At 43.6% G+C, this 25,516-nt stretch overlaps 1 protein-coding gene across 3 annotated transcripts in view; it reads left to right on the top strand.

Moving 5' to 3' along the window:
• PDE5A (phosphodiesterase 5A) overlaps positions 1-25,516 on the top strand; it is a 141,310-nt gene that overhangs the window by 96,317 nt on the left and 19,477 nt on the right. For all 3 annotated transcript variants that reach the window (XM_026499250.4, XM_026499253.4, XM_026499252.4), the window contains exons 12-15: positions 8,844-8,990; positions 13,831-13,956; positions 15,525-15,619; positions 24,630-24,717. In XM_026499250.4, the coding sequence (XP_026355035.2) occupies positions 8,844-8,990; positions 13,831-13,956; positions 15,525-15,619; positions 24,630-24,717 (456 nt within the window). The remainder of the gene's footprint in view (positions 1-8,843; positions 8,991-13,830; positions 13,957-15,524; positions 15,620-24,629; positions 24,718-25,516) is intronic.

Here is a 25,516-nt window from a genome sequence, read left to right as displayed (position 1 = left end):
AAAAGTGCCTGGGTTACATGTGAATGAGATTCATTAACTAATTTAATTGACTAAATTTGGGGCATGGAACTAATTTGGGGATCTGTTGGAACTTTCTCTAGGGATAGAAGTACTGGTGGATGCCATTTTTTTCCACTCCCGTTTACCTTGCTGCCCTGAGTAGTTGCCTTACCTAGCAGGTGCCATTTCTGACACTCTCCATCTGAAGTGCTAGCACCGCTTGCCCTGCCCTGGTAGTTCCCTGCAGACTTGCCCCACGCAGTCCACCCACCCTGGCCTGTGCTCCTCCCAAGTGGCTCTACCCCGCCACACCTGATGGGAGGCCCCAGTGACAATGGCACTGCCCCAGGTAACCTCACCCTACCACAACCAGTGGGTGGTCCTCCACCCTGCCGTACCCAAAGGGGATGGGTGATCAGAGGAGTTTGCACTACAGGGTCCCACAGGACACCTACATAAAGCCACTCCTTCAAGACATGGAGACATAACTGATCTACCTAATCCATAGAAGCAAACAGAGAGTCGGGCAAAATGAAGAGGCGGAAGAATGTGTTCCAAATGAAAGAACAAGATAAAACCACAAAAAAGAAATAAATGAAGTGGAGATAAACAATCTACCAGGTAAAGAGTTCAAAGAAATGGTCATAAAAATGCTTATTGATCTTGGGAGAAGAATGGACGAATACAATGAGAACCTCAACAAAGAGAAAATACAAAAGAGAGCCAATCAGCTGAAAGAATACAATAACTGAAATTAAAAATACACTAGAGGTTATCAACAGCAGATTAATTGACATAGAAGAACAGATCAACTTCTTTAAGACAGGGGGTTGGAAATCACCCAATGAGAGCAAAAAGAAAAGAGAATTTTTAAAAATGAGGATTGTTTAAGGGACAACATCAAGCATACTAATACTCATGTAGGAGTCCCAGAAGGAGAAGAGAGAGAGAAAGGGACAGAAAACCTGTTTGAAGAAATAATGCATAGAAACTTTCCTAACCTGGTGAAGGAAGAAAACATCCAACTCCAGGAAGTACAGAGAGCCCCAAAAATATGAACTCAAAGATACCCACACCAAGACACATTATAATCAAAGTGTCAAAAGTTAAAGATAAAGAGATCATCTTAAAAGCAGCAAGAGAAAAACAACTAGTTATATATACAAGGGAGCCCCTATAAAACTGTCAGCTGATAGTTCAGCAGAAACTTTATAGGCCAGAAGAGAGTGGTACGGTATATTCAAACTAAAGGAAGACACGAAACCAAGAATACTCGACCTGGCAAGGTTATCCGTTCAGAATTGAAGGAGAGATAAGGAGTTTCCCCAACAAGCAAAAGCTAAAGGAGTTTATCACCATAAGCTGGCCTTACAAGAAATGTTAAAGGTACTTCATTAAATAGAAAAGGAAAGGTCGGGGCGCCTGGGTGGCACAGCAGTTAAGCTCTGCCTTCGGCTCAGGGCGTGATCCCGGCGTTCCGGGATCGAGCCCCACATCAGGCTCCTCCGCTATGAGCCTGCTTCTTCCTCTCCCACTCCCCCTGCTTGTGTTCCCTCTCTCGCTGGCTGTCTCTGTCAAATAAATAAATAAAATCTTTAAAAAAAAAAAAAGAAAAGAAAAGGAAAGGTCATAATTAGCAATAAGGCAATTATTAAAGAAAAAAATCTCACTGGTATAGGTAAACATACAGTAAAGGTACTGGGTCAACCACTTATATAACTATTACGGAGGTTAAAAGACAAAAGTAATAAAATCATCTACATCTACAATAACTAGTCAAAGGATACACAAAATACGTGTAAAATATGAGGTCAAAAACAAAACATGTGGTAGTGGAGTAAAAATTTAATGTTTTAGAATGTGCTTGAACTTTAGTGACCATCAACTTAATAGAGACTGGTATATACCTAGGATGTTGTATATGAAAAGAAAAATAAAGAAAAGGTATCCAAATTGGAAAGGGAAAAGTAAAACTCAGTATTTGCAGATGACATGATACTATATACAGAAAAGTCTAAAAACTCCATCAAAAAAATTTTAGAACTAAATGAATGCAGTAGTCATAGGATACAAAATTAATATACAGAAATCTGCGGCATTTCTATACATTAATAACAAACTACTAGAAAGAGAAATTAAGAAAACGATTCCATTTACAATTACGTCAAAAAGAATAAATACCTAGGAATAAATTTAACCAAAGACATAAAAGACTTGTTCTCTGAAAACTGTAAAACATTGATGAAAGAAAGTGAAAGCACCAATAAATAGAAAAATCTACCTGTGCTTATGGATTAGAAGAATCAATATTGTTAAAATGTCCATTAATACCAAAGCAATTTGTAGATTCAGTGCCATCCCTATCAAAATACCAAGGCCATTTTTCACAGAACTCAAACAACTAAGACTAAAATTTGCACAGGACCACAAAAGACCCCGAATATCCAAAGCAATCTTGAGAAGGAAGAACAAAGCTGGAGGAATCACACTCCCTGGTTTCGAACTGTACTACGAAGCTAGGTAATCAAAACACTATGGTACTAGCACAAAACAGACACAGAGACCCGTGCAGCTGAATAGAGAGCCCAGAAATAAGCCGGTGCTTATAGGGTCAATTAATCTTCAACAAAGGAAGTAAGAATACACAGTGGTAAAAAGACACTCTCTCGGTAAATGGTGTTGAGAAAACTGGACAGCTACGTGGGAAAGAATGAAACTGGACCGCTTTCATACACTATATACAAAAATAACCTCAAAATGAATTAAAGACTTAAATGTAATAGTGAAAACCGTAAAATTCTTAGAAGAAAACAGAGGCAGTAAACTCTTTGAGATCCATCTTAGCGAAATTGTTTTGGATCGGTCTCATCAGGCAGGGGCAACAAAAGCAAAAATAAACAAATGAGACTATATCAAACAAGAAAGGTTTTACATAACAAAGGAAGCCAAGACAAAAAGGCAACCTACTGAATGGAAGAATATATTTGCAAATGACTTCTCTCTAGCTGCGAAAGTCCTACATGGCATCTTCTTCCAATAGATGTGCTTCGTCTACATTGAAAATCTGTAGTTTGGTGTAGACCTCTTCATGAATGATCTGGGCTCGATCTTCTGGAGAACTTGCTGCAGCTTCTGCATCAGCTGTTGCTGCCTCACCTTGGACTTTTACGTCATGGAGATGGCTTCTTTCCTGAAACCTCATGAATCGACCTCTGCTAGCTTCAGACTTTTCTGCAGCTTCCTCTCCTCTCTCAGCCCTCAGAGAATTGAGGAGAGTGAGGGCCCTGCTCTGGATTAAGTTTTGGCTTAAGGGAATGTTGTGGCTGATTTGATCTTCTATCCAGACCACTAAAACTTCCTCCATATCAGTAATAAGTCTGTTTCACTTTCTTATCATTTGGATTCACTGGAGTAGCACCTTTAATATCCTTCAAGGACTTCTCCTTTGCATTCACAACTTGGCTAACTGTTTTGTGTCAGAGGTCTAGCTTCCAGCCTGTCTTGGGTTTCAACATGCCTTACTAAACTTAATCATATCTACCTTTTGATTTAAAGTGAGAGGTGTACAACTCTTCCTTCATTCGGACACTTAGAGGCCATTGCAGGATTACTGATTGGCCTGTGTTTCCGGGAATAGGGAGGCCTGAGGAGAGGGAGAGAGATGGTGGAACAGCGGGTCAGTGGAGCTGCAGAACACACACAACGTTTACCGTCTTACATGGACACGGTTGTGGTGCCCCAAAATAATTACAGTGGCAACATCAAAGATCACTTATCACAGATCACCATAACAAATATAATAATAAGGAAAAAGTTTAATATATTGTGACATAGAGACACAAAGTAAGCAAATGCTGTTGGAAAATGGTGCTAATAGACTTCTTGATGCAGGATTACCATAAATCTTCAATTGGTTTAAAAAGCAAAAACAACGACGTCTGCAAAGCGCAGTAAAACAAAGTATACTTGTACCTCACTGAAGAAACCAGAATCAGTCTGGAACCCTAGCTGCGAGGGAGTCAGAGAAATATCTTTTTGAGCTTCCTAGACTCTTCAGAAAATGAAGGCTCAGCAGGAAGTTGATGGGGATGCTAATGGAGCCTTGTTATAGTATCTACCAAAGGGATACCCCAGTGAATGTGTCCCTGGTGCAGCTGGGAAAGATAAGAACTAGCCAAGTGAAAACTTGGGGGCTGCATTCAAGGCAGAGGAGAAACAGCTAAAGAGGCATGGAAGTGAGAAAGAGAACCTAAAAAACAAATGCCAAAAGTATCAACCTCCTCCCAAAGCCTCCCCCACAAAAATACAAATGACAATTTCAGGAAACTCAGATTATCATTTAGAGCGTTAACGCAGTAAGTAGGGATGCTACCACTTACCCAGGCTAATCCTCCTCTACGGTCACACGGAGGCTTTGGTCCTCTATTTAGCCAGGAGTTGTGGACTATCCCTTCTCTTGTGTGTGAGGAAGCCCAACAGCGACATGAATGTGGAATCAGGAGTGAAAAACACAACAGAACTGTAACAGCTAGGGTGCACCCACCCGTTTCCCTTCACCGAGGAGAGGGTCAGAGACGGAGATTGGGAGATCGAGCCCCGTACAGGCAAGTCCTCTGAGAGTCAGATGCCACCGACAGCGTGGATTTCGTTCCAAAGTGAGAAGGCAATAAGAGGACCTGGAGTCCTGTGGCCAGAGAGAGAAATATACCACAAATTCAGAATATTAAACCTTAGAGACACTCTAACCCAACCCCCTCATTTTACAGGTGAGAAAATAAGAGAGGTTGAACATCTTGTTGAGGGTGATAAATTCAGGGGAATGTCGGGACTAGAACCCTTCATAGCAAACATACCTTTTTCTTTTTTTAAGATTTTATTTATTTATTTATTTATTTATTTATTTATTTATTTATGAGAGCGAGCAGCTGGGAGGGGTGAGGGGGAGGGAGAGCAACGACGACAAGCAGATTCCTTGCTCAGTGTGGAGCCCCACATGGGGCTCGATCTCATGACCCTGAGATCGTGACCTGAGCCAAAGTCAAGAGTCGTCTACTTAAAAGGCTGAGCCACCCAGGTGCCCCACAAATATACCTTTTACCACGTGCTTCACTTTGCTTTAAAGTTACTCTTTTTATGATCCTTATCTAATGCTGAAACGTAAATGTGGTAGTTAATCTAGCTAATTGTGATCAATGTAATAGTTGGTTTTGAGTTAAGAATGCTAAGAAATTAAAATATTTTAGAAACTCTGAATACTGTGGTGGGGGAGGAAACACAGAACACTGCTTCCTTTAACCCAATCCAGTCCTACTCCCAGGGGTCTGTTTAGTTCCACCCTTAGTGAATTTCATTTCCGGAGTCGGTTGTGTTTAAAAAAATTTTGCAAAAATGGTGAAAAGGGGCCAAAGCATTAGAAATAAAGGGTCATTAAAAAAGGTGACTTAAATGAAGAATTTCCTCTAAAGTGTCATGGAAGCTAAATAGTTTCTTCATTAGTTTGAGTGGCAGATCCAATTACAGAACTCAGAAGCAAAATGAGATTACGCTACTGACCTGTTTGCCAGATTGAATCTTTAATCCACTGAGCTTCGTGTACTTTTTTTTTTATTTATTTTTTGAGAGAGAGAGAGGGCTGGGGGGGACAAGCGGGGAGGAGGGTCAGAGAGATAGAGAGGGAGAAGCAGACTCTCCGCTGAGCAGGGAGCCCGATGTGGGACTCGATCCCAGGACCCTGAGACCACAACCCGAGCCGAAGGCAGACACTTACGTGTCCTTTTTGCATTCCGTATTTGGTTAATCGGACACAAATCAAACTCCCAACTCTAGAAGAGCTTAAGTATATTTGAATTAAGCAATAAAATACCTAAACACTGTTGCCTGAGGACTCACAAGCATTATGCTCTCTCGTGGGGGAATGAGCGGTGTTCTGTGGGATTCAATGGTATCATAGTTGAATTGGATCATTCAACCATAATACATACGCACCTGTATAGCGCCTTATTGCTTTACAAAAATCTTTAAAAGTATGTTATTTCTGTCAGTCTTCAGTGCCACCATGCAGTAAGTTATATTATCCCCTGAAGAAAAAAGTCACTTTACAAATTCTGGCAAAACAAACTGTCTCTTGAAGCAGCTGTGAAAATCCAGAATTATATAAACATAACCTATCCCGGCAATACCGCAAACTTTATTCTCTGCCCCGAGTCACCTGTAGACCATTTTGTTTTATGAAATGGTAAGAATTACAGGCAATACGTTTTATTTAAAATCACCTCTATCCCAAGCCCTTTCAAGACACACAGAAAGTTGAATTGTCTCGCCGTGGTCGAAGAGGCAGTTGACAAGGGCTGTAAATGACCTGTGGCTTGCTCACGGCTGGCTGGCAATCCGTTCCAAGAATTCTGAACTTCTGTGTCACTGAGCACAAAGTTCCAAAGGAAAATATTTGCGCGTCCCCCCCGGGTCAGTGCGGAAAGGCTGAGTCGGGGCGCGGGGTGACTGAACACGCACAAGGAAAGACTGTTTTCTCTCCGTGGAGAGGTTAGGAATTCGAGTGTCAAGGAGAGAGACGCAAGCTGTGTTGGCCGTCTTCATCCCGTAGTGTCTAAAATATCCTTTGTGGAAGGAAAGAAAGAAAACTTTTTCCTAAGAATAACGATGCCCTAAGGAAAAAAAACATCTGTTCTCTTGTCGAGTGCAGCCCGTGTAAGGGAAGCAGCTGCAATCTGCTTTGAGTTACAAGGTGGGCTCATTCCCACCTCCGCACCGCGGGGTTGCACTGCACTGTACTGCCGCCAGCTCTGATGTCCGATGCTGCTGTCAACAATGGAGCCCTTTATCCAAACATGTTAAATCCTCCTCTCTTCCCATTTCAGCCCACGCAGCAGCCTGTGGGACTATCCTAACAGAATGCGTATTTTCTCGTGAATGTGGGGCCCGGGGAAAGAGTCTTAGTCTGGACTATGGAGAGGGTGACGCTAATTTAAAGTTTAAACGTGTCCGATAGATGTAAGTACAATGTGAAGATCAAGAGAGCAGGAGAGTGGGCAAGCGCCCCAAGACTCGTAGGGGAAAGCCGGGGATTGCTCCGTAAGATTTTATTACTTTGGACTCTTTTGGTTTGGAAACGATGGAGGTAAAGCAGAATAGTGATATCCTAGACACTCCTAGGAAAACTAAGGGGTTTGGAGGGAGTCAAGGAAAAGACACTGAAGGGAAGGAGCCGGGTTCAGATTTCCTAATTTGTCTTCCCTCTGCCTGGCACCAAGTTAAAGCCTCTTTTCATCAGGTGAATCGCAGCCCAATATGGCTAAAGTACTTAAAGCGCTGGCAGGGAAAATGGTCAAGGGGGAAAGGGGTGGGGGTTCCTGCAAGTTCCGATGCCCACCGGGCCCGGCAAGAAGTCTAAGAGAGAAGTCTGACAGTTCTGTGCCACCCGACGGGGCCAGGCGCCTTGGCCTTGGCCAGGGTTGCTTCATGAGAATTGGGGCTCCAAGTGGCCTGATTTCTCAAAAGCCAGAAATCCTTTTTTTTTTTTTTTTTTTTTTTGATGTCGTTGTTAAAATCTCCCAGTTTTAAATGTTATAACAGATTGGAATGCACTTGCCAGGTCTGCTAGTTTTCCAACCCAGGTTCGTGGGCTTCACCCTCCTTGGTGGTTTTGGGACCCTAAAACTGGAACTTATGACTCATATTAAGTGAAGGGAATAAGATTTTCCCCTCTCACTATTTAACAAATGTTCATGTTGACAGTTATCAAAGCTGTATCCATCAGTATTCACGATGGATACAGGGATGTGTAAGATACAGTCCTGCCTATAGATCCCAGGGGACTTAGGAGACGGATAAACAGGAAGTTACATTACAGTGAACTTCCTGTAATTGAACAGACGTTCCCAAGGTGGGGTCCACGCTGAAGGGCATTCATCCTTTCTTTGGATGCGAGCTGTGCTTTAAAGGAGTCGGTCAGTTAAAGAGAGTAGGTCCTTTGTAGGAGAAGCAGGAGGTACAAACGGTGATGAAAAGGAGCACGGTATATTTGAAGGCATTGCAGGTGTTTACTACAATTAAATGATTATCAAATTAAAACCAAGGATATTAATTAAAAAAACAGATTCTCCTCCAGAAGACAAAACTTCTCAAGACCCATCCCAGATTTACTGAATCAGAATCACTTGAGTTTTTTTAACGGGCACCCTAGGTGAGTCTTACAATCAGGCTCGGGTGAAGTGCGTTCTGCTCACCTCCACAGTAGAGATCGTGTCAAATCGGAAAATAGGATAGTCTGCCTGGATTATTAAGCAGCTGGGCTACTCTGGGTAAGGCCGCTAGCCTCTTTGTGCTTACGGGTCTGTACCTGAAAAACAGAGCCGGAGTATCTGCTTAGTAAGACTGTCTTACCAGTTAAGCAGAAAATACTTAGAACACGATCGCCATCCTGCTCACGTCTTGCTCCCAGCCCGTAGTACTGGGATAGGTCCCGCAGAGTTACTCAGTGTGTAGCTGTTGAATGGCTAAGACTGGGGAGGTACGAAGGGGCCAGATCCCTGGAGTCAGCTCTGCTTACTGTTCTAGGTGCAATCTCTGGGCAGCCACCCTCTCTCCTCCACCTACCATACCTGGAACCGTATTTGTTACCGCCCAAGGGACTCATTAAAAAAAAACAAAACAAACAAAAAAACCCAGAAGTAGCTCCTTTATCAAAAGATTTCTAGGGTATACATTAAAAAGAAAAAATAAACACAATGTGTCACTTCCCTGTAGTGAAGTGAGGAAGCTTTGTGAATCATTGCTGCTTTATAAAATTAACTGTGCTCCTTCATTTTGTTCTCTCTTTCCCCAAGGCCGCTGTGGTACCATCTGCTCAGACGCTTAAAATCACCGACTTCGGCTTCAGTGACTTCGAGCTGTCTGACCTAGAAACGGCGCTGTGCACAATTCGGATGTTCACTGACCTCAACCTTGTGCAGAACTTCCAGATGAAACACGAGGTGGGAATACAGTTGTGTCCTTTGGAGAGAGAGTGTGTGTGTAAGAATGAATTAATCAATACACTGTCACCTAATGCCTACCTGAGATTTTTAAAGAAAAATGATCAACCCTAAAAAGATTTTTATTGGGTTCTTACTATTTGTCAAGCAGCAAGTCGAAGAACAGGGGAATGTACTCCCGCTGGCGGGAGCAGGGTGTGCAAAGGCAGGATGCGAGAGTGGGGCTGGGGCTGCGGAGCCCTGGTGCAGGGAGTGAGGGAAGCAAGGGACGCAAGTGGAGAGGAAGGTAAAAACAAACCGTGTGTAACCCTGTAAGCTCTTCAGAGGAATTTGGATTTTATCCTGAAAACAATGGTGAGTCACTGAGGGGTTGTAAACAGGGAAGTAACCTGCTCCGATCACAGAGGTTATGACAACACAGTGCGGAGAAGGACCAAAACAAAGTGATCTCCTTTGGAAATGAGGGAGTACAGGTGCTTGATGGGAGGCCAAGCTTGGGGTTTGAACAGGGGTTACCCACATGGGGCGAGGATGAAAACTGATATTAACCCCTGTTGATTACCTTATTCAGCTCTCAGAAAACAGCAAGACTTCAATCAGTATCTTCTAATACCCGTGTGGAGAGAGCAGGGAATAGCTATGGGTATAGCATCTAAGAATAAGGGAGAAGAAAAAGGATTGTTTGGGGGAAAAAATGTAGTAATTTGCCTTTGAAGTTAATTTTTTTCTGGTCAGTCAAATTTCTAGTTTTCTTATACAGATTTCCTGCCTGGAAATTTAAATACCTTGAAGGCCTCTACTATTTAGCAATCCACGACTTCATAAAATGAAACTTTATTAATATATACAGTGTACCCAGCACCGTGCTAAGTCTTCATTTCAGCAAAGAGTTGTCCCTGCTCTCAAAAGCCTCACAGTTAGGAATGAAAAGGAAGGGCTCATACAGCTAGGTTATTACAGTGCCATCAATGGTGTTCTTGGGGTATTCTTTCTTAAATTTAGCCAAAGTTTATATGTCTCTTGGGTGAAAACCAAGAATGACTGTCTGTGGACTCTAATACTACCCCACTCTTCTTAGAGCCATGCTGATTAAAGGACATGATGTCATTTGATTATTTCAAGAAGCTCTCAAGAACAGTTCTCTGGTTGGTATTGCCTCTGTTGGAAATTCAGAGAGCGTGGGCAGAGTAGAAAGATCATGGATTGTGAGTTATAGCTCTTCTAGTCATTAGCTCTTATTTCCTTAAGCAATCAATCTCTCAAGTTCTCAGTTTCACAGTCTGTTCATTGGGATCATGGTATGACTTCCCCAGTGGCAGTCTTGGGAGAATGACACACGCATCGATGTGACTGTCTGTCTGAATGCGTGTGTATATACCTATACTCCTGTGTCCTATGACGTTCTGCTGTTTATTTTATCACCCCATTAGATTTCTCTACTGTAGGTTATAGGGCTCATTTTTAAAAGCCTTCTCTATTAATGGACTAAAGACCTCATTTAGAGCCAGTTCTAAATGTGAATCTCCGTTCTGCTTCTTACTAGTTACATGACCTTAAAAAGTAAGGCAGCATTTCAGATCCCTGCGATTTCCCATACGTTAAACTAGCAATGGTTCTGTGGAAAGGGCCCAGCCAGGCCAAAGGAATCTGATCCTTACACCTACTTATGAAGTTGTTATAAGTTGATTTATTTCTTATTTCTGAAACACCTGTAAGTTTGCAGATAGCATGTGAGTGCTGGATATGATGATAGTCACTCAGAATTTCTTTTTTTGTTTTTAAGATTTGATTTGTTTATTTGAGAGAGAGCATGCATGTACGAGCTGGGGGAAGGGCAGAAGAGAGAGAGAAGCAGACTCCCCACTGAGCAGGAGCCAGACTTGGGGCTCATGACCTGAGCTGAAGGCAGACACTGAACCGATGGAGCCCCCCCCCCGCGCCCCAGTCACACAGAATTTCTTTAGTAATCTTTTCTCTTACCCTTTCTTGAATTCTTGCTCACTAGGCAGATATTTTTCTTCAATATCTCATTCGTTTACTCTCCTTTTCTGTTTGAATAACTGCTATTCCTGACGCTGGCCAGCATTAACTTGAATATCACAGTCATTCTGATTAGCCTTCCTGCCCTAGTGACTCTCCTGTCGTGTTTATTTCAGATATTATTGTCAGTATAATTTTAGGGTAATAAAATTAAAACGTTATTGCTGGAGAGGATGTTGGCATCGTGAAGCTGGCCCGACAAAGAATCTTTCCCACTGAAAGGTCTGTCAAATCTTCATGTCCCTTCTTGGCTTCCAAATCTTGAGTTACTCTCCTATAAACATGGCAGTCATTGCTCTTGCTGACCTATGAAACAGACTCTTGACTCTACTTGAACCAATCTGCATGTGCTGTGCTTATTTTCACCTTCTGTCTTTCACACGTCCTTCCTCTCCTGAACGGACTGCCCCACTTGCAAGGCTGCTCCACTCCTGCCACAGCACACTTTTCTCTTGGGACACTGTTGACAATTTGTGGTCTCGATTTTACTTATTTCCTTTATAGGTGCACTTTTACTATTTTCACTACTGATTGAGATTCTTGAGGGCAGAAACTGGGCTGTTTTCTGGTTCTTCTCTTTCTCCCAGAGCATCTCGAGTCTGCCACTCAGGAAGCCTTCGCCGTGGTTGGAGTCTGATCAATGCCATGAACTTGCTCCCTAGGGTCATCCACACTGCACCTGATTACTCAGTAATCCCGTGCAAAAGACCGTAGTGCAGATTGGAACACGCCAGGCATATCCACCAAGCACTGAGCAGATCTGACCATGATTTTCCTAAATGCCGTTAACATCCTGATAGACCTATAAATACACAGAACAAACTGATGGCTGCCAGAGAGGAGGGGGTTGGGGGGATGGGCAAGATGGGCGAAGGGGAGTGTGAGATACAGGCCTCCACTTATGGAATGAATAAGTCACAGGAATGAAAGGAACAGCATAGGGAATATAGTCAATGATACGGTATTAAGGTTGTGTGGTGACAGATAGTAATTACACTTGTGGTGAGCACAGCATGATGTAGAGAGAAGTTGAATCACTGTGTTGTGTACCTGAAACTAATGTAACATTATGTGTTAACTATACCAAAAAAAAATGTTTTTAAAAGACTGTCCTGATAATAGAATCCAAAACTGTACTTAAATCTCGTTCCTAACTACTGTATCCATTGGATTACCCAGTTCTCTTAGGCCCATCTTATTAGAAGTATGATAGAATAGTCCATCAGGAATTAATGTTTCATAGAGTCATTTTGGTCATTATTTAATATTATGTGATATATGTGTATTTTTAATTATACCTACAGATTTATGAATAGTAAAGAGATATACTCGTGGGTTAAATTTCTGAACTTTCATGCTTATTCTCCTCGATTCTTTAATTCATCACCAGTAATTTTCTAGAACACTTTATAGTTTCTCAGCATATCAAAGCAAGTTTAGAGCTCTTACTTAAATTCTGCCAATGAGATGAAACTATCACCTTTCTAGCTGATGTTGTTCAGAAAGGGTCATGATGAAAGAAACTGCAGTCTATTTGGGATTAACGCGTGTCAGTCTTAGGCACGCAGAAATCCTCTGCCAAATAGGGTGATTTGGAGCCGCAAGAGCTAGGGGACATTAGGGTTGCTTGTTATCAGAATTCCCTGTGGACTGCATTACAGAACAGGAACAAAAAGACCTGAAGAGAAAAGGAGGGTTATGAAAGCACTGATTTTCTACCAAATCCTGTATAAGCAATTTCTACCAACAAAGAAGTAACCTTGTTTTCAGCCTGCTTCTGCAGCCAATCATTCTGTGTTGGATACTGTTAGAGCAACATTCTTTCCCTGGTACTTTTTCCAAACCCCAGGGCAGTGCTCTTTGTGTTCGAAGCATCTCCAGTGATATCCGTAGGAGGAAGCACATATTTGTTTTTACAGATCCCCCAAAGTATAGTAAATCATTCAGAATTGAAGAGAGGCAGACTCTGATGCTAACACGAAAAATAACCGTGCTTAGGGCCCATGAGTCTCTGAGGATTTTATTGAATACACTGCTTAGAAGTTGAATTAAACCCAGCTTTTGAGATTTTCTGAAGTCTGTCTTTTTTTTTTTCCATCTTTTAAAATAAATCTTTTTCATAGGGACCCCAGGGCTTTCTTTTGCATATATATTTTTAAAAATTACTTCTTGGCAACCAAGCAATAACTCTGCCTGAATAGTTAAGCGTAGTTTAAAAGGGCCGAAGACCTGCTGATGCCTCAGGACTTGGGAGCTCCATTCTGTGCTTGACCATGCGCTCTCCGTCTCAGCCCCCAACCCACCCGCACAGTCTTGTACCCAGTACCTTTGCAGAACTAAAAGCTGGAAGCATGGGAAGAACTTGAGAGTGGCTATTTCCATGACTGTCTAAAAGTGAATCCATTCACAGTTGACTACTTGGACTCTCCTGATTGATGGCACATGGACACAACATCCTTTAAAAAGCTAGGCAGTGCCCTCCCTACCCACGCAAAAATACCTTCCTTAGGGCTCTCTTGAATTTTACATCTCGTTTAGTTAGCATGGTGGTCCACGTGGTGGGCTCCGAGGTCAAACTGTTCAAGTTCGAATTTTAGCCCCTCCCTTTACGAGCAACGTGACCTTGGGCAAGTTACCACTCTGAATGTCCGTCTGCTCATCTGTAAAATTATCAGAGTAGTAGTGCCTCCCCCAGAGTCCTGAGGGTTAGAGGTAAAGGCTTTGTACAGTGCCTGGAACATAGTAAATATGTGATAAATGTTAGCAAGTATTGTTACTACTTATGCTTTATTTCCTAAAGGTTCTTTGCAGGTGGATTTTAAGCGTTAAGAAGAATTACCGGAAGAATGTTGCCTATCATAACTGGAGACACGCCTTTAATACAGCTCAGTGCATGTTCGCTGCTCTAAAAGCAGGCAAGATTCAGGTACTTTTTAGAGCCGTTTTTATATTTAAGACCTCTTCTGGCTTTGGTAGTAAAATTCACAGCATATTCTTTCAAGTATTTTTTAATGTGCACTAATGATGATTGGAATAGTATTTGTTGCCACTTACAAAATAAGTGACATCTTGTTAATTGAAGAACACTAGCGTGGCAAAATACTTAGTTATTGATTTCCTTTCCTATGTGGTATATATGGCATATTTTTTAAAATCTTTAAAATAACTTCATGTTAAATTTAATAGTCTTTGGACAAATACTTCCTCCAGAGGAATTTTCTACAGCATAAGAAAAAGTATCAAATTTCTCATGTTCCCGTTCAACCTGCCCCGTAGTAGAATTCCTCGAAAACCATTCAAGTGGCTTCACAGATAAGTCCAGACTTCTCTTGCATTTTCTCCGGAGCACTCGGTTACATTTTATAAGTGGTATTTCATGGGAAGGGTTTTAATGTCATATACATCGACCAGAGACTGTGTACAAGGGAGATCAGTGCAGAAAAGTTCAAGTAATTCGTTCCTTTCCAGGCCAGATTTTATCCTTATCTCTGCCCTTAGATTCTAACTTCAGTGGGAATCGACTAGTTATTCTAGGTAAGTGATTCCAGGCATCCATCACATAACTGTTTTAAATTCAGAGCTTCCATGCCCTTTAAAAAAAAAAAAAGGAAATTCTAAAAATGTTGTTCTCTGTCTCTGTTTCCATAGGGAGCACATTTTAACTGGCTAGAGCTAAAAGAGGGGATTGTTGTCCAAGAGGCCATATGAAATACCATAGTAGTATTTCCCTGCCATAGCAAACATTTATAAAAAATCGGATCAGCTTATTTTGGGCTGTGGAAAGGTCATCGGGATTATACCGCTGAAGACTGTCCTTGCTTTCCATGAAGAACAACAAAATGATAATTTTGTCTAATGTCATAAACATACTACGTGCAGTGTTGAGGGTCCAGCAGAGTGGAGCCGATCATGGTTTCTACTTGTTTTCTTACTGAGGAAGGCGACCAGTAGGATAAATAATACAAATGGCAGCTGTTACAAAAATAACCTCTGTTTGGCTTTGGAACATATTGTGCAACTTCGTAAAGCCACATTTTCATTTCTAATCCTCTTCCCTGTGTATTGTTTCGCTTAATGTTCCCAACGCCTCTGCTCCTTAAGGCTCGAGCGGCTAGCAGCCGAGAGCGAGGCCGGCAGAATACGCAGGGACTAGAAGGCAGAGGGCCAGCAGTTAGTTCAAGTTTATTTTGCCGATTCCACATGTATGTGGATCACGAAGAGCTAATGCTCTTTGCCGTAGGTGGACAGAGTAGTGGTTGAGGCACTTCAGCTTTTCTGTCGATAAGTGGCATTTACAGTAATGCCCTTCTGAAGCCAAAGCAGCTCCGAGTCCCCGCAGAACAGGATGCTAGCGTGAGTCCTTTGTGACCCTGAAGAAGCACACGTGGAAAGCACTCAGAGAAACACACACACGATTGGGGAAAGTCGTGGTAGAATCATGAACTTCACCAAGTTGTCCCTGTCTTTCTTTCCGCGACATCCTTGGCCCTGCAGAGCAGACTCACTGACCTGGAGACCCTTGCCCTGCTGATTGCCGCGCTCAGCCACGACTTGGACCACCGCGGTGTGAATAACTCCTACATCCAGCGGTAAGGCGCCTTTCCCCAGCTAAAGAAGAAAAGGTGTCTTTTAAGTTGTAGGGCTGTCTTTTTTAATTAAGTAATGTATTTTTTTAAAGATTTTATTTATTTATTTATTTGGGAGAGAGCATGAGTGCTCAAGAGAGAGCACGAACAGCGGGGAGTGGCAGAAGGAGAGGGAGAAGCAGGCTCCCTGCTGAGCAGGGACCCCCCCCCCCCCCAACTCGGCTGGACTTGGGCCTGATCCCAGGACCCATGAGATCATGACCTGAGTAGGAGGCAGATGCTTAACCAACTGAGCCACCCCAGGAGCCCCTAGGGCTGTCTTTTTTAAAGTAAAAGCCACAGCAAAATTTCATGGTACCAGATTTCAATTGATCAAGGCCCCTAACATACTCTGGTTTTACTTAAGGGAAATGGAAAAAAAAAAATCCAAATCCAATATTGTGTTGGTAACATTTCTGGCCTGAAGTTCAGAAAATCTTACGTTGAGAATCTTATTTCACTAGATAATTACCAAGAGTCTTGCTTTAGTTTATGTATACCCAGCTTCAGAGCTTCATTAGAAAACAATATATTAAAACTAGTTCAAAAAAGATAGAATTTTACCCTGAAATAGAGAAGCTACTATTTGAAAAGTGCTTAGCTCGATCCGAAGTACTTAGTAAGCACTCAGTAGAAGGAAGCTTTTGGTCTTCATGAAGGCAGTGTAGTGCAGGGTCGGCACGTTGGGGCTGCCGCCAGACAGGATTCACATCCTACCTTTGCCACACGGTTCCCCTGCGACCTTGGGCAAAGGAGCTTATTTCTCTGTGCTTCAATTTCCTGGTCTGTAGCTTGGAGATAAGAGCTTACGTACCTCGTAGGGTTGATGTAGGTTTTAAGGGCTAACGCGTATCGGTGCCAGATAGGATGCGTGGTGCATATTCCAGGGTTAAGTCTCAGCAGCAGAAGCTAGTGAGAGTCCTATCAACACCAGAAGCCTGCCTTTTGGACGTTTTGAGAGTAGACACTGATTCTTGAGACAGGTGTTTCAGGCTCCCTCCAGGGCCATCCTTTTTTTTTTTTTTTTAATATTTTATCTATTTATTTGACAGAGATAGAGACAGCCAGCGAGAGAGGGAACACAGCAGGGGAGTGGGAGAGGAAGAAGCAGGCTCATAGCGGAGGAGCCTGATGTGGGGCTCGATCCCATAACGCCGGGATCACGCCCTGAGCTGAAAGCAGATGCTTAACCGCTGTGCCACCCAGGCGCCCCCCTCCAGGGCCATCCTTAAGTGACATTTGCAAGGACAAATGAGATGATAAAGGTGACATCACTTTTCATCAGATTTTTGAGCCCCTGGGACATGTTTATTTACTTGTAGCAACGTAGTTGAAAAGCCTACATCTTAATGGCAAGATCTTACTACTGAGCACGTTTTTAGGTCTGCAAGTGAAGCAACGCATGGATAGACCTCTTAAGGAAATTCCAGATGTCTGGTATCTGGAGGGAATTTCAGGGAGCTCTTGAAGCGCATTCCCTTTATCTAAATAAACAGAAAACTTGATGTAACAACAATTGTAGTGATGTGGCCACTGTGTCCTCTGCTGACCTGTGATGGGAGAAGATTGCAAACCTTGCCCAGGTGTCAAAGACTGGCTCTTTCCTCTTTACGATCCAAACTGAAAGAGGACACGGTTTGGAGAAGAGACTGGATGCCCTGTCCTTTGTCCTCTGTGCTCTGCCATGTGATCGTGCTCCGGAGCCCCACGTTGACACAGGGGGAGCAAGGACATGAAAAGATGGTTAGCGCGGGTTGAGCACAGCGAACGATCCACACCAGCAGTGCGGTGTCGCCTCTGCACCTCAAAGCCAAAGCTGCACATCGTACTGTTAGCGTGTGGTTGGCTCTCAGATGCCATGTTGCCCTGCTTTAGAGTGAAAAAACACTCAGCTATTTTTTCCTTTGTTTATTTAAAAATAATCACCCGGAAAAACATCTGGAGAAACGTCATCTTCTCTTCAAAAAAAAAAAAGTCCTGGGAAAAATTCATAGACTGCAGAATCTTGCCTTCACGCACACCACAAAGCAGACTTCCACCAAGTAAGAATAACTTTAAGAAAAAAAGTTTAAGGAGTTTCAGAGATTTTTATTTCTTCCTACATCTCTGTGGTTTGAGGAGAGGAAACCAAGAATTTTCCAGGGATGTTTCTTTTTTTTTTTTTCTTTCCTTAGTGGTAAGTGAGTGATTCTTGAGGAGGATTTTCTTAACCAGGGAGCTCTTGGGGGAATAAGAGAACCGTAAACATTCCCATATAAAGAGCTAACTTGTAAAAAGGTATACAGTGTCCAACCTCGTCAGTATTCAAACACAACGTGAGGAAACCCATCATAATCAAAGAAGGCACAGAAATGAAACTAATCTATCAAAAAGATGAAAAGTACTCGTGTGGTAGCAAAGTTAGAACCTGAACTTCTCCTGTCATTCATTCTTCTTGAACATCTTTTCAGAAAATTAATTGAAGTAAGATGTATAGGAAACGATGTTTTGATCCATTATTCGGTCCTTTGATGGCTTCCTTGATCAGGAAAACTGCCATTATGAGGAGTACTTCAAGGGTGCCAGTGAAATATTTGGAGGAAGAGTTCACTGCTGCGCTTTCTTCTCCCATTTGGGTGGGAAAACAAAGAGTGGTTTCAGATAGATATTAAATTCTTATTTTAAAAACAGGCAGTCATGGGGACAAAATGTCACAGACACCTGCTAGAGAAAGCGCAGTGTGACACTCGGCTCATGTTGAGAAACCTGTTGCATTAGGCCTGCGGTCAATATGAGAAGACACTGTGGATGCATTTATTCGGTTAGATTCGAGTTTGGTATTTTATAAAGAATAGAGTGAAAGTGTCCTACATTGTAGGCAGCCGGCTAATGGGCAGTTACTAGGGCCTGGCACTTTGTTAGACAGAAAGAGAGCTATAAAGTATAAAATGTGGTTCCTGTTATTAAGTAATTTTCGTAGTCTCATGAAATAGTGGTGATCGATATGAGAAAGTACCCAGTAATTCCTGAGTTGTTTAGTAATGTGGACTGTAGGTTTTCGGCAGAGAAGGAGATGGGTCAAGACCCATGCCGTCCATCTTCAGTCTTAATGGACCAAGTGAGACAAAGTGGATCCTAAGAAGTGGGTAGGATTTGGGGAAGAGAGAGGATGAAGATATCCCAGAAACACTCCGAGGTGGGCGGGCATGCTCATGGGATGTGAGAATACTATGGCTGGCCTGTGCAGAGTCCGAAGGCTCACTGACTCGGGATGGAGAGTAAGAGGACGAACAAGGAGAAGTTAGAGGCCCCTTGCAGGGAGAGCTAGAAAACTAAGCAGCGAGCTGGAGGTGTGGTAGAATGAAGAAACGAGGAGCCGTTGCAGTGGGCAATAAAGACCTTGTTTAGGAAGGAAAGGCTGGAAGTCAGATGCAAGGTGCAGTGGGTAGTAATTAGAAGCACAGAGTTCAGCTGGGGGCTGTTACAGCAGCCGCGTACTTGGTGACAATCACATACTGGCTACGGAGAGGAAGAGATGGAGGGAGAAATGTTTTTCCATTTAATAGTCAACAGGTGCTTATATGCATGAAGGAAGGGGGAAATCGTGACTCGTGGCCCAAGAAACTGAAACAGTGAAGGAGCCATTGATGAAAATGGAGGAGCTGGGAAGTGTGTGCGTGCGTGCGTGTGTGTGTGTATTTAGGGAGGAAGGGACGAGAAGGACAGAAGGGAGAGGAGTGTTGACCACGAGGAGAAAATAATAAGTAGGATGGTAGTTAGAAGAGGTAAAATGATCAAAGGAGCGGTTTTTTTTTTTCTTTCTTTCTTTTTTTCAAGATTCAGTTCCCGTTAAGTCAAATGAAAGAATTTCCTGGTAACCATCATCAGACCCTGTCTTTGTCCTGGGTCTGTCCCCTGGTCTCCGCTCTAGTAGCGGAACGGCAGTGAGCTGGAGTCCTGGCCTGGCGTGGCGGCAGGAGATAGTCAGCAGGCTCTCAGGGCCTCAACAGGGCAGTAGAGACGTACAGGAAACACGAGTTGTAAAGTTCAACTGGGTGGAGTCTACACTAGCCAGGAATGAGATCATTGCCAACGAGGTTGGAGGGCTTGAGAGACTGGAGTCACAATATGCAAAAAGTGCAAGTTCAAGGAGTCCTAATGTCACTAGCTAATAATAATAATAACAACAACAACAACAACAGAGGTTAACACTTAATATGGCCCTTACCATGTGGCATTAGAACTCTTTTTAGTACTTTATATACATGCGTTCAGGTAGTTCTTAGGCTATGATGGTTGCGGTGCTTAAGGGCCAACTCGAGCCAGATGCCTGGGTGCAAAAGCAAACGGTGATCCCATCTGATCTTGAGCGAGTCCTGTAACATCCCTCTCTCGATTTCCTTCTCTGTGCAATGGAATAATGACAGTATCTGTCTTGCAGTTTGTTTTTTTTGTTTTAACGAGGATTAAGGAGTATAAATAAACGTAAAGGACTTGGAACAGTACCTGGCACAGAGTAAATGCCCTCCAGCTTTAAGCATTTCCTTTTTTTTTTTTTTTTTGAGATTTTATTTATATATTTGAGAGAAAGAGAGTGAGAGAGAGAGAGTACAAGCAGGGGGAGGTGCAGAGAGAGAAGCAGACTCCCCACTGAGCAGGGAGCCCGATGCGGGACTCGATCTCAGGACCCTGGGATCATGACGTGAGCCAAAGGCAGGCGCTTAACCAACTGAGCCGCCCAGGCGCCCCGGTTTTAGCATTTTCAAAGGGGCTGGTATTAAGGACGTATAGGAATTCACGATCTTGCTTTGTGCCGTGGTGGGACATGGAGCAGGCAGCAGCAAAAATACCGCGTCTAGCGGCACCTAGCAGCTGTCCAACAAAGAGGTGCGTAAGTACTGTTGACGGGAAGAGAGACTATCAGGGTCAAGGCGGTCGAAGAACCAGGGTCAAAAGGCCAAGTGAGTCATCAGCTTGAACATCTGTGGCATCTAATGTGATCACAGAGAATGTGAAGGTAAAATAACCCCCAACTGCTCAAATACAGCAGTGATGATCTGGACAGAAAGTGGGGAGTAAGGAATCAGTGGGGTTGACATGGCTTAGGAAGAGTAGTGAGGAGATCCGGGCTCAGAGCCGAACACATTGGGGAGCAGCAGAATCAAGGACGGCTGTTAAGCGTCTGTAAAAAGGAATACTGGGGTAGCAGGCATTGTTTTTCTCAACAGAGCTCACATTTTCTATTGATTTCTGAGGCTGTTTCTAGAACGTCGTTCTCATTTGGGCACTGGCATCCTAGCTACTCTCAGAGATGGGCAAACGAGTGCAGGACAAAAGGAAAATGCAAGAGGGCGTACAGTCCAGCCCGCTCATTGACTTCAGTGTGGGCATAAAATTCGGTGGCAGTAGGGGCTTACGTGAGTCCTTCCAACAGGATCTCATAGAAAGAAGCAACACAGCCTTGTGTTTGAAAGAGTGAAAAGCAACGGAATGTAGAATACATGGGTGTCCACGAGTATTTTTGTAAACAGGAAACCCGGGGCATTTGTCCCCCTTTTACTGATTTGTAAATCCGTATTTTTAGAATGTAAGTAAAGACAAACACACATAATTTGCATTCATCTGTCCCACAACCCAAGAAGTTTCTCTAATATGAAACAGCCCTTTCTGCTGTCTGAAGATGTCACGTGCGCTCCGCATGTTAAACATGCTTGCGTTTCTGGTCCGTGGGCGGCGGCTGTGCGCCAAGTGCCGCGGGGTCGTGGGCCAGCGGGCCGTGCTGCGGGGATGTGTTTGAATCCCAGCTCTGCCATTTACAGTGACCCGGAGCAAGTCAGAGAATCCCTCTGAACTCTTGGTTGTCTAAAGGATAAAGGCTGCAATGCCTGTTTCAGAGAGGCTTCAGCCTGGGACCCCCGGACGCACAGCCTGCGAAGGCCGGTGTGCACACGGTTTAGTGGTGCGCGAAGGCTGGTGTGCACACGGCTTAGCGGTGCGCGAAGGCTGGTGTGCACACGGCTTAGCGGTGCGCGTGATCCCGGGGAGCAGGGGGAGCAGGAACGCAGGCCGGCGGGTGGGAAACAGGGAAGAAGGAGAAGCCAAGGGAAGGAGGAGCTACCAGCCGCCCACCGTACAGGCCGCTGGTGCCCCGTCCTGCCAGGTGCTTTGGAGAAGTCTTAGGAAATGAGACGCAGAACTGTTCAGAAATGGACAGGGACAAAGCGGGAGGGGCGGCTGTCCCCCCATTAGTCAAAGATGACCTCCATGGATAATGCTAAGTGAAATATGTCAAGCAGAGAAAGACAATTATCATAAGGTTTCTCTCATCTATGGAACATAAGAACTAGGAAGATCGGTAGGGGAAGAAAGGGATATGGACTGAGAAACAAACAGGGCTTCAGAGGGGAGGGGGGTGGGGGAATGGGATAGACTGGTGAAGGAGGGCACGTATTGCATGGAGCACTGGGTGTTATACGCAACTAATGAATCATCGAACTTTGCATCGGAAACCAGGGATGTACTGTATGGTGACTAACATAATATAAAAAAAAAAAAAGATGACCTCCATGGGCTTTAACTTCTCCGTACCCCCAGCTCGACCCGCGGGCGTGCAGCAAGAGAGCTCCGGTGGGCACCAGCTGTGAGGGCAGAGCTGCGGGAGGGGAGAGGGCCTCACGCTGGGGGGCGCCAGGCCTCGAAGTGCCTCTCACTGACCCCCGCAGGGAGTCTGGGGAATGGCGCAGGGAGCGCAAAACTCGGCAATGCACCAGTGGCTGGAGTCAGAGGTGCGTTGAGGATTTTGATGTGGAGAACGGAAATGTCCCATATTAAAGAAAAATTAACTCTAAACTGCTTAGCCCGGTGCCTGACATGTTCACGGCTCTCAGTCAAGGGTAATGATTATCATTAGGGAAAACAGATCTGACCACGCTCGGGAGGTTACAGTCTAACAGTCTAATAGCAGACGTATAAACCGCTAACGACTGGCAGAACAAAATGGATATTAAACGAATATCCTTGAATTTTTTACATAAATGAAAATAAAGAGATATTCTAGAAGCTTTTCCTTATCTAAGTGAAGGGCGTGGGGAAGGCTGCAGTTGTCCTGTTGAAGCTGACGTCAGCATAGCTCATCTGAACGGGGAGGAAAGGCTCTGGCCAAAGTAGAGGCAGAATCCAGAAGGGAGGCCTTCATTCTGTGCACCCCGGGCCCTCCGGTACTCAGCAGCGCCTGCTCCACTCCCGTGGCGTGGATTATTCCCATCTGCGCGTTGATGTGTTCCGAGGCTGCCCCTCCAGCCCAGACCCGAGGACAGGCGGTTATATCCACTTGGTGGACCTCAGGCACCTTAAAATCAACGGATGCAGCGCTCAACTAGACATCTTCCCCTCCTTCACCTCCCATCCCTAATCATCTCCTCCCTGTTTCCCTCTGTCAGTAAATGACAAGGCAGACACTTGGCATGCATACTTCCCCCCAGGAACATCCCAGCCAGGTCCCCACAGCAGGATTCATTGCCAGCTCCTACCTCCTAAATAGCTTTCAGATAACTCCGCTTCTCTGTATGTGGGATTCTGTCACCCTAGTCTGGGCTCTCTCGTACCAACGTTACTAGAACTGGGACTGCTAGCTTCCCAGTAGTCTCCTACCTAACCTCCAGTAGTCTCTAGTTTTGATTCCAGCAAATTTATCTTTTTTTATCAATCTGCTCATTTTACTCCATCCGTTGCCTTCCCGTTGTCCGATGGTAAGCACCGTCTCTTGTCCATCACACAACTCACTAAACGTGGAAGCAGCAAAGACAGGCGGGCAGGAGTTAACTTGGGAAAGGTTGCAACAGCACAAAAAATGGAGGTTGGGGGGTCAGCAGTATCAGCGGTAGATGAAACAGGAATAGATGAGATTCCCCGTTCTCTTCCCTTTATTTCCCTTTTATTGTTTTTGTTTTCCCTTAAGCATCTCTTACGCTACTCAGTTTCTTCCTGTGTTCTGTTCCTTCAGTGTTGGGCAGCTTCTGTATCTTCAAATTAAATGATTACGTAAATTACTGATTCATATAGTAGTATAAAGCAATAACAAATCGGCCGTATTACCCAACACTAGTGTTGTACTTTACAAACTCATAAACCCCTGTCCTATAAATTTTAGGAACAGAGACTTGCAGGAACTCTTTCTTTTAAAGAAAAAGGAGTGAAAATTGTGCTTCATATTCACACGTGAAGGGTCACGAGAAATAGGAGGCGGAGGACTGTGCTTGTCATGCTTTCGAACATGATTTGTGACTGCCTGTTAACGTATAATGAACTGAGCAGAATATCCTTCCCACTCCCTTCACTCAGCCAAATGGTCTCCACCAAACGTTTTCCCGAAGTTCAAATTAACGAGCTCGCGGGATATCGTACCCTGAAATAACCCGGATCCCTGACTCATCAGCTCTCTCCTTCCTCCCTTCAAAGGGGGATGTGCACAGACCCTGCCCCTCTTCCGTGCCTTCCAGCGCTCGCGCCGATCCTTCCATCGCAGTCCACCCTTCCCGGGCATGTAGGCACGCGTGAACACGCAGACCTTCAGCCTGCTTTCAGAGGAAAGACTGGCATTGACGTTTGATTCAGATTTTAAATTCATCGCAGTTTTGAAATTGAAAAATATAATTGGTACAAGTATTTCAGAGATTTTTTTTTTCATGTTTAGGGGAATTAGTCCTTCGTCCTTATTCCTTCTACTATTTTGTCAATATTAAAAGCAGTGAAATTGCTCAGACTTTGACCTGGCGCTAATTACACTGGTATTTGAAAACAGCTTGACTCTGTATTCCCCGGAGATTAACTCACTCTTCTCCTCAGCAAAAGGAGAGAAAATTGTTAGTTTGGTTAATTTTGTGCAGTAGCCTCTTTTTTCATTAACCAGCAGTAAGGAGACACTAATAAACTGACATATGGGGGAAATGGATGATTTTTTAAGCTGTTTTTCTCTCTTCAACAAAATGTTTTTCAGAAGTGAGCACCCCCTCGCTCAGCTCTACTGCCATTCAATCATGGAGCACCACCATTTTGACCAGTGCCTGATGATCCTTAACAGTCCAGTAAGTACCTACTTTATGGTTGGGGAATTTTAAACGAGAGCTTTATAAATTCAGTTTTATTTTTAAGTTTTGGATTTATTCCCAGCATCGTAAATTCTTGAGCATGCTTTATTCCTTTTTGGGTAAGGGAGGCGAAGCCAAAACATTTGAGATCCCCCCGCCTCGCTTCTCCAGGCGGCCAAGACTGTCTGAATGTTGCCTGATAAAGGCTATCTGGTTGCTCACGTCTGTTTGGTTTTGCAAACTAGAAACAAACAAACAAAGCTAGTATTTTGTGGCTCGCAGTTAATTCTTTTTTTTTTTTTTTTTGTCAAATGAAGTGTTTTATACAGCTCTCGAAGGTTTGCTTTCACAAAACCATGCCTGTTCCTCTTTTTATTGAATCTTCTGACCACTCACAAACTGTGATGTTAAGGAACAGAGCTATTCAACAGTTTGGTTAAATGAATATTTATCAGTGTAAAAAAAGCCTATGATATGCCACGCTAGATAAATTTATGTGAAGGGAAATAAAATAACGTACACCAAAACATTAACAGAGGGTGTCTTTGTCCAGTTATGTTATAATCCTTTTTATGTTCTCATTTTAATTGGTTCATTATTTACACTATCTGCTATATGCATGTATTACCTTTATAATCAGAAAAAAGTGAAAGTTTGTAACTATTATGTGGAACAAACACAATACACGGTATATAATCTTGAAGCAATTTTACCTCCATCTTTTTATGCTTGTTCACTGGGACTAGTTCTTCTCTGAGCCCTAGAGCAAAACTTGGGAGGCCCGTAACGTGTCTGG

The sequence above is a fragment of the Ursus arctos genome, unplaced genomic scaffold (genome assembly GCF_023065955.2).
Source record: "Ursus arctos isolate Adak ecotype North America unplaced genomic scaffold, UrsArc2.0 scaffold_11, whole genome shotgun sequence".
Lineage (NCBI taxonomy): Eukaryota > Metazoa > Chordata > Mammalia > Carnivora > Ursidae > Ursus > Ursus arctos.
Note: the sequence above shows the minus strand (reverse complement) of the source record. Positions and strands in the feature narration are given on the sequence as shown.